At 45.8% G+C, this 9,216-nt stretch overlaps 1 protein-coding gene across 2 annotated transcripts; it reads right to left on the reverse strand.

Annotated features, from left to right (window-relative positions):
• Positions 1-111: 111 nt before the first annotated feature.
• On the reverse strand, positions 112-8,094 carry LOC147309254 (protein FAM151A-like). Of its 2 annotated transcripts, XM_086271961.1 has the most exons (13): positions 7,676-8,094; positions 7,361-7,518; positions 5,146-5,286; positions 4,891-5,040; positions 4,659-4,821; positions 4,293-4,350; positions 2,912-3,001; positions 2,682-2,758; positions 2,425-2,561; positions 2,010-2,156; positions 1,170-1,276; positions 915-1,094; positions 112-530 (listed from the first exon to the last, which is right to left on the reverse strand). In XM_086271961.1, exons 1-13 carry the CDS (start codon positions 7,738-7,740, stop codon positions 234-236), a joined length of 1,770 nt encoding a protein of 589 aa, XP_086128087.1. In that variant the 5' UTR covers positions 7,741-8,094; the 3' UTR covers positions 112-233. The 2 variants fall into 2 exon arrangements, with proteins under 2 accessions (XP_086128087.1, XP_086128088.1); XM_086271962.1 differs by lacking the exon at positions 7,676-8,094 and having other exon boundaries at positions 113-530; positions 5,146-5,574; positions 7,361-7,480.
• Positions 8,095-9,216: the final 1,122 nt, after the last annotated feature.

Genomic DNA, 9,216 nt, shown 5'->3' on the forward strand with positions numbered 1-9,216 from the left:
TGAATCACAAACCTCGGACAGGCTCACACAGGCTAAGAGGCTAATTCTGGTTTTGGACTTGGTTCCTTTAATAGAATTTATTATGAATTTTATAATAATCATTGAATCATATATATACAGTATAATGATGTTAACTTCAGCAACCCAAAGCAGCAGCATTTCTATACACACTGAGACTCTGTGGTGACTATAAAAGCACATTTAAACCTGCTCTCAGCCCACACGTGCTCTGATCACTGAGGTAGAATATACAGGCTTCTGCTTGCTCTGCCTGCACGCTGTGCACGGAGCTCCTTCACCACAGTGACAGCTGCACCACCTTTCTTTGTGTCCACCTCAATTATAAAGTCGTATTTGTCCATCATTCCCAGTAAAGCATAAAGCTGCTCCTGCCCCGTGGGCAGCGAGGCTGCATTCAGGTGTAGAGCCACCCTCTGTGACACCGCCGCTGGGATCCGAGGAGGCCATCTGTGCTCAGCCAGGACTACAGTGACGTATGGAAACAGGCGCTCGACTGTGGACACAAAGACCTGGAGCAAAGAGAAGGACGACTATGAAACAGCCTAAAATGACACGTTTCCATCGTCTAACTGGATCGGCACTGGACATTGTTGGAGTGAACTTGAGCTTGGCTGACCAAGCCTGAGCAGCTAAAAAGCCTTCATGACGAACAGAGGATTGCATTTGCTTGGGGACCGTCTGACAAACATGCAGCTTATACAACTGTTCTCTCTGTGGGGGTGTGATAGTTTCCCAGCCAGGGTGGACCCTCGAGGAGGCTCCAACATTTACACCTGCTCGATTCTAGTTGGATGGATTTCCAGCCAGGTGTGTTAAACGTGACATGCGTCTGCTCTGTTCTTTATTAACGTATTGTCTGCAGACACTGCTTCGGGGGGATCAGATGTGCTTACTGCTGTGCTGTCGCTGCTCTGTAAGCCCTCCATGCTGATCCACACAGGCCTGTGGAGCTCGTCGGCCCCGTAGGCTGACTGCAGCAGGTTAAGAGAAGCCTCCAGCAGCTGCTGACTCTGGACCCTCAGGTAAATTCCCCAGGAGGTATCAGCAGCCTGCCCAAGGGTCTGAATAACATCCTGAGAACACACACATGATTGGCCTTAATAAAAATGTAACCTGGCTGGTGGTTGGCTGGTGATCTACAGATATACCTGCAGTGTGAGGAGCTCTGAGCTCCTTCCAGAACCTTCTACCAGAAGGACTCCAGGTCGACTGCTGTCAGAGGTCACACGAACGACCAGCATCCCGCTGCCCCCACCTGTTAGTGAAACAGAGTATCAGTGTGACTTTAAGGTGGTGCGACAGCAGCATGTGCAGGTTTACAGTTTGACATCATCAGGATGAACAGCTGATCTGTGACATGCTGCATTATCATGAGGTGATGAGGAGACCGCCGCTGTGAAGGGACGGACAGGCTGTGACCACGACTGATACTCAAAGGGCCAAATGTTAGCCGCACCTCTGCAGCAGTCACTTCCCCGTTGTCCAACACGCCGCCTCGGTCCACTGCGGCTTCAAACACTGATTTCTGATCAAGCAGCTGTGCTCTGTATTCTCTGCTCAGCACAGCTGTGAACACTTCTGGCGCTTTCATTTCTACCAAAACAACAGATAGTTTGCGTTTTTCACAATTGTTACTGTAACGGTCAAAATCCCAGGACATCAGCTTTTCTGCCACCAAGAGTCACTAAGAACATCATCCTGATGACCGATGTGAACGAAAGGTTCAGCTGCCACATGACTTCAGTGCATACAGCAAGTTCACTTTAAAAATACCTTGAGAAAAAACTCACGAGGGATCTCTGAATGCTTCGTGGCACAAATGAGGCAGTTTCTTGGTGTTTCTGGCGACAGTGCCCCGCTGTCATTCATGATGTTACCACCAGATGTCGCTAGCATATGTAAAGTACAACTTTGAGAGCGTGCTTTGCCCGGGCGTTTCAGTCTGGCCCGTTAAAATCAGGTTATAAACCCTGAGGTGTAAAACCTGCCTGAAAGCTGACGGAGCAGGGAGGCCCGGCCGGTGACGGGGAGCAAAGGCACAGCCAGGCGGTTCATGAGGTCTGAGCTGTAACCTGGGTGGAGAAACTCCATCAGATCTCCTCCAGGATAGAACCTCCTCACGCTGTCCTGCTTACCTGTGAACACACACAATGAACCAGGAAGAACTAAACAGAAGCAAACTCTTCATCTCAGAAGAAGCTTAAACAAATGCACACAATGAGCAGAAGGTTCAGTTTCCAATGATTTTTCATGTAGTTTTCTAATAATGTTTTTCTTTAGTCTTCAACAACAGTCAGAACTCACTGAAAACAAATCTGTTGATTTGAATAAATCACACACACACAATTATTATTTTACCCAAACATAGTCTGTGTAAGTCTGCTCCATATGAACGCTCCTCACCTACAGCCTGCTTAAATTCTGACAGCGTGGGTTCATATATGTCATAGTAGACTTGCCACGGGTGGGTGTTGTCACGGACAAACAGCAGGTCGCTGACGCTGGGGTTAACAGAGCCCTGCCACAAAGTCAGGCTGAACCTAGACACAAAACATGACAGTCAGTCTGTGGCGCTCATGGGCAGCGAGCAGCCCCCAGTTACTGGTTTGATTAGCAGATTTCCAGTCATTGCCATAGTAAACGTGGAAGTTATCTGTTACCGTGGTGACTGGTTGAGGAGCCAGCTCAGGTGCTGCCAGCCGCTGCGAACCAGCATGGCGTGGACTGGGAACGTCACCTAAGAGACGAAACGTTGACCAGTCAGCTCTGCCGTTCTCCGACACCTCAGAGCGTTCTCATCCCAGCACGCAACACACCGACGATTTGTCCCAGGCGTGTTGGGATGGGAGCGTGTTGAACTGGGACCACTGAAACCTGGATTCACACTTACCCTTTGAGGTACGTCTTTGATCATGTTGTACATTTCTTCCACCGTGGCTCTGGAGTAGGTTTCGTTTGTGAGCTGGTGAATATAGAGGACCTAAAGAAATAAAGCACATACAGCTGTTATTCAGTCAAAAATATAAACCATGTGTTTACCATCTCCACTGTGGAGGCCAGGCCTCCATCACTCTCCATGATGGGATGGCATGTTGCTGCAGGATGCTGTGGTAGCCATGCTGGGTCAGTGTGCCTTCAGTTTAAATAAATCTCCACCAGTGTCACCAGTAAAGCCCCCCACACCAGCAAACCATCAACCCCATGCTTCACAGTGGGAACCGTGCATGTAGAGACCATCGTTCACAAAGTGGAACCAAAGTTCTCCAATTTGGACTCATCTTGTGTTTCTTGGCCCAAACAAATCTCTGCTTGTTGCTTTTCCTTAGTCGTGGTTTCTCAGCAGCTATTTGACCATAAAGGCCTGATTTGTACAGTCTCTACTCTACTCAGATGTGTCTCTACTCTGTGTGGCATCTATCTGGGCTCTAATCTGAGCTGCTGTTAACTTGTGATTTCTGAGGCTGGTGACTCGGATGATTGTATCCTCAGCAGCAGAGGGACTCCTGGTCTTCCTTTCCTGGGGCGTCCTCATGTCAGACAGTTTCATCGTAGTCTTGATGGTTTTTCTGACTGCACTTGGGGACACATTCAAAGTTTCCGACTGACTGACCTTCAGCTCTTACAGTAATGATGGGCTGTTGTTTCTCTTTACTTAGCTCATTGGTTGTTGCCATAATATGAATTTCAACAGTTGTCAAATAGGTTGGTACACAGCTAACAGCCCTGACTTCTGCACAACACGACTGATGGTCCCAACACCACCAATGAACCCTGACAGGCTCACCTGTGAGGTGAAACCATCTCAGGTGACGACATCATGAAGCTGAGAGAAGGCCGCAGCTCTGTCAACAAAACAAAGGGCGGCTACTCACAGGACTCTAAATGTATTTTAGAGTTATCATTGTTTTCTTTGCTACATAATTCCATATATCTTGCTTTGATGTCTTCAGTATCTACAGTGTAGAAAGTAGTAGAAATAAAGAGAACCATGAAATGAGAAGGTGTCCAAACTCTTGATGGGTGATGCATGTCAACATTAATTCAACTGTCTTTAATTTTAGGGATCACAGGAACATAAAAGCTGTTTTGTCTACTTTAGCTCAAAGGATCTTTTTGAAGCTCAAAGTTCTTCTTCCAGCTTTGAATTCTCTCATAAATGTCAGTTCAGGATTCCTTGAGTCTCTTCCTGTTTCTGACAGGAACATTCCCAGAACCTCGTCACATGCCTGGTATAATGGTTCAATGGGGTTCTTACTGCGAGCGTGCCATACCTTCCACCCAGGAGACAAAGTCACATCTGGAAACTTGTCCTGAATGAGTTCCAAAAACCTGAAAAAAGAGGGAGACATAAACATGGACTGATTCTTACGTAGCACTTTCCTGCTCTCCCAAGTCTCCACACCACACTCACCCAGTCACTTTCTTCTAAGCTTTTTAGTGCTTCCTAACTACATTCGTGCTGAGATCGGAGAGCGACCTGGGGCTAGTATCATGCCCAGGGACACTTGGCATGCAGACTGGAGGATCCAGGGATCGAACCACCAACCTCCCGATCAGTCTTTAGATGTTAGACATTTTCCCTTCCTAATTCTGAACTCTGTCCAAGGGTCTGTGTCCGGTCTAGCTGGATTTCATACCTGCTTCCATTGACTGGAGCTACAAAGCTTGGGACGTTGGGGCCTCTGAGGATGTCTGCATTCAGCCACACAGGTCTGTTTATTCCCTTGTTGCTTTCCTTTTGTTTAAGCAGGTCCAGTGACAAACCCACTGATTCCAGAGCCTTAAAGTCCAACTTGATGCCTGCAAACGAACACGCCTTTAAAAACTGTGATCAGATGGACTTTCTGTGGAAACAGTTCTGATCTGTACCTTTTCCAGAAGCCAGTACAGCATCTAACCATTCGTCGAGAGTGTTGTCACTATATATGTCGGGAGGGTGTGCCATGATCGGCACTGGCTTTTCATCAGGGGTCCCATAACCCATGAGAGTGACGTCAGCTTCCAAGATCATGGTGTCACCTGGAAAGATGACAGGAGGCGGTGCTTGTTTTGTCTGTACCTGACTGTAGGTTCAGGCACCGACACCATCAAATAATGCAGTGTTGTCTGTGTGAGTGTTTTTACCCATGAGCGCTTTGTACATGTCCTCCTTGCTGTTGGCTCGGTGAAACCACGTAGCCAAAAGGCCGTCCGCTTCACTGATGTTCCCCGTCTGCACCAAGTACTCCAGCATGTCTCCACCAGAGAACGAGGCAGAAGACGGAGCTGAGGAACACGATTGGACAGCAAGACAGTGACGGAGTCATAGGTACGTAGTCCCTGTCACAGCAGAACTGGGAGCTTTCAGCTAAAACAGCCGACGGTGTGTTTGGGGAGGCTGCTCTTTGTTGGGAGAGCAGCTTGTTTAAAGTTCATTCATTTCTTCAGCTTAAAGATTCTGTCAGCTGAAGCGAGACAGATGGGATTTGGCTTTTAAAGAAGGTTGCAGATACTCATGAAGGCAAGGCAAGTTTATTTGTATAGCACAATTCAACAACAAGGTGATTCAAAGTGCTTTACAGAGACATTAGAAACAAGAACAAATAAAAAGCATGATTTAAAATTGATTAAAACAAGCAAGCAAACAAACAAACAAACAAACAAAACAGTATATAAAATCAAAACAGATAAAATCAGTAGTTAAATGTAAGTTTTGAAATTTAAGCTTAAAGTGTGGATTTGGTGCTTTATTCAAATGCAGCTGAGAACAGGTGAGTCTTCAACCTGGATTTAAATAAACTGAGTGTTTCAGCTGATCTGAGGCTTTCTGGGAGTTTGTTCCAGATATAAGGAGCATAAAAGCTGAATGCAGCTTCTCCGTGTCTGGTTCTGACTCTGAATGCTTTTTTCTTAGTGTCTTTTTTAAAGAAGCTACTGTCACATATTACTCAAAGAGACCAAGGTCTAACAGCACAAAACACATCGTGTAACATTATCTTTGTTACACATTTCATGTCAGTTGATTCAAAAGTCACACAGTTCAAAGCAGCCGTGTACTTTTTGTCCACATGACTATGGTCCTGTCATAAGACCAGAAGCCAAATGATGAGCACTCATGCATCATGGCATTGCAATGAGCTGCAGTATGATATCAAATGAACTTTGATCACTGTAATCACTGATTTTAGCAGCAGCAATATAAAGTTGTGATGCTGACACAGCGAGTATTTAAGTGTTACGTTTGGAGAAGGCACACTGCTGGAGGCTGCAGCACCCTGTGAAACCCTGCAACACTGTGGGCTGTTTCACCTGTGCAAAGACATCTTACTGTCGCTGTACACTCAGGTGAACTCTACATGCAGTAGGTATGTATGTCACAACACTGCCAGTCGTGCACTTTGAGCTTCCATTCGACTTTCAGAACCACGGCTAAGCCTACAGTCTGTGTTTGGCCTTATTAGACAGACACGGTGAAGAGGAAGGAGGGGGACACACGCAGCAAAGGGCCGCAGGTCGGACTCAAACCGTGCTGCACGTGGTCGCCTGCTCATCCAACTGGTCTTTACAGTGAAACGTGGTGATGATTAGGTTAGGTAAAAGCAGTAATGTCACAGTTTACTGATGGTGTACATGACAGCAGTTAAAAAATCCTGAACTGAAACATTTGGAAGAACTATGGTGCAAACAGAAAACAAGAAACAAAGCTTTGGCACGTCTGCTCAGATTTGACTGTTGTTCAGATCCATCCATCCATCCGTCCATTTGCTTCCGCTTATCCTTTTCAGGGTCGCGGGGGGCGCTGGAGCCTATCCCACCTGTCATAGGGCGAGAGGCGGGGTACACCCTGGACAGGTCGCCAGTCTGTCGCAGGGCCAACACACAGGGACAGACAACCATTCACACTCACATTCACTCGCACATTCAAACCTAGTGGCAATTTGTATTATCCAATTAACCTATCCCCACAAGCTGCATGTTTTTGGACGGTGGGAGGAAGCCGGAGTACCCGGAGAGAACCCACGCAAACACGGGGAGAACATGCAAACTCTGCACAGAAAGACCTGATGGTGGAATTGAACTCAGGACCTTCTTGCTGTGCGGCAACCACCGTGCCACCGTGCTGCTCAGATCCAATGCAGAGAAAATGCTTTGAAGGCCACAGGTGCTGCAACCAGCTCCAGCTGGACTCTGATATTATTGCAGTTGTATATAATACAGTATATAAGTACAAAGTACTGTGAAATGTACCTCTGGTGATGAGTAATAAATACATTTACTCAGGTATGTTTCATCATCTGGATCATAAACAAAGTTGCATCATTGTTTTATCATATAAATCGTACATATTGTAAAAATGTACCTGGCGTCTTAGTGAGCAGCACAACAGGTACAACGATGACAGTCAGCAGCACGATGAGCACAACAGCCACAGACGACATTATCAGCAGTCGTTTGGGCAGCACGCCACGCTTCTTTGGGCCTCGCTCCACTCGCTGGTCGTCAGCCTCGGGCTCCATCCTGTGGGGATACACGATTAATGCTCGTCGGTCTATTCTGTGTTAGAAGCAGCATTTCAGCATGTTGTAGAGGTTTACCTGACCTCACACATGCATGTCTCACAAGTGTACATGCTGCTTCATCCATTTTATTAAAGAGCAACTGATTTGTCTCCAACCTGTTTTGCTTTCCTTCTGATCCTCCAGCAGTTCGTTCATCTCTCCTTTTGTCCTCTCCTGCCATTCTCACACGTCTCCTGTCTAGGTTCAAATGTCTAAGAAGTCGGAGACCTCAGGGAGCGCTCGCTCTTCTTTTATACGATCCTTTATCTCAGGTGCAGAGAACAGTTTTCCTTCTGATAAGGCGCACACACTCTTCAGTGTCCACTTGCTGCCTGACGAGCTGTGAAGCTCTTCTGTTATGTAATCTTCACTGTTCTGGGATTACAACACACCTTGTAACAAATCTCCCTCTACATATTTTGTCCGTGTTTGGAAGAATTGTGCATTACTCCACAGTGCCACACGGAAACATGGGAGGGATTATGGCATGAACATTTTCACATTTCTACAAACATGTTACTTCCCACAGGTTTGTGTGTCAGCCATCTGTCTCATAGTTACAGCACTGGTTCCCAAACTTTTTCTGCTGCGCCCCCTTTGTTTTACAAGAAAAATGTTTGCAAATACAAGTAATCTGCAATAAATTACAGGCAGTAAGAAAATAAACTACTAACTCTTTTACGCTGCGTCCGCACCTACACGGGTGTTTCTGAACACGCAGCTGTTTCGTCCACGTAAACGGCGTTTTCACAGAAAACTGGGATTTTTAAAAACCCTTTGTGTTTACGTGTGGACGAGGAATACAGAGTTTGTCACGCAACGTCAAAGGTATGCGCCTTTTTTCACGTCACGCTGTGGCCACGTTATTGTTTACATGAGATGAATGGCAGAATGGCAGATAGAGACGAAATACTGTTAATCTGACTGTCTGCAGGTTTACACGCAGTTACTGTCCCTCTGTTTACAAAGGCAGAGACGTCACGGTGTCATTATTTTACTGTAGTTGGTTTCTCCTGTGTAATAATGTTCAACATTGCATCAATACATTTTTTTTTGTTACTGGGAGTTGGCACCCTGTTAGTGAGGTTGCTTAAGCTAAGTACTCTTTAAAATGCCAGAATAGGGAGGATGGAGCAGGTTTAAGTTTATTAGATTGATCAGTGTTGCTGAACTATGAAATATTTTTTGCATACAGGTCTAACAGAATAGCTTTAGTGTTGTTGGTTATTTAAACTTGAGTATGAACTTATACAAAATGCAGCAAGATATTAAAAAACGGTTTTATTGATTAAAAACACTATATCGGATTCATATCAGTATCGGCAGATATCCAAATTTATGATATCGGTATCAGACATAAAAAGTGGTATCGTGCCATCTCTAGTCACTATTGGCGACTCCAATAGGGTTACCTGTCAACTGTGGTGTATGTATGCATGTATGCATGCATGTATGTATGTATGGTGAAAGTCCCTCTTTTTGCTCCTCCCCTCACCTGTGGATGGACGGTGCTGTTACCGTGGTGACAGCTTGGATGTGTTTCAGTCCTGCCTGGTTATCACTGCAGGAATCTTTCACATTTATTACAGGTAATAACTCTGATTTTTCTGTGTGTTATGAACTAAATGTATCCTGATACACACAGAGATGGATGAGC

The sequence above is a fragment of the Aulonocara sp. 'chitande type north' Nkhata Bay genome, linkage group LG18, assembly GCF_057382095.1.
Source record: "Aulonocara sp. 'chitande type north' Nkhata Bay isolate Kocher_YH1m ecotype deep benthic linkage group LG18, A_spYH_male_GT1.1, whole genome shotgun sequence".
Classification (NCBI taxonomy): Eukaryota; Metazoa; Chordata; class Actinopteri; order Cichliformes; family Cichlidae; genus Aulonocara; species Aulonocara sp. 'chitande type north' Nkhata Bay.

Excerpts from the sequence above, each read along its gene's own strand:
- LOC147309254 (XM_086271961.1), bottom strand. The coding sequence starts at position 7,740 with ATGGCAGGAGAGGACAAAAGGAGAGATGAACGAACTGCTGGAGGATCA. Across the intron at positions 5,041-5,145 it reads CATGTACAAAGCGCTCATGG|GTGACACCATGATCTTGGAA; the intron begins GTAAAAACACTC and ends TCATCTTTCCAG. Across the intron at positions 2,562-2,681 it reads CTCCTCAACCAGTCACCACG|GTTCAGCCTGACTTTGTGGC; the intron begins GTAACAGATAAC and ends TTTTGTGTCTAG.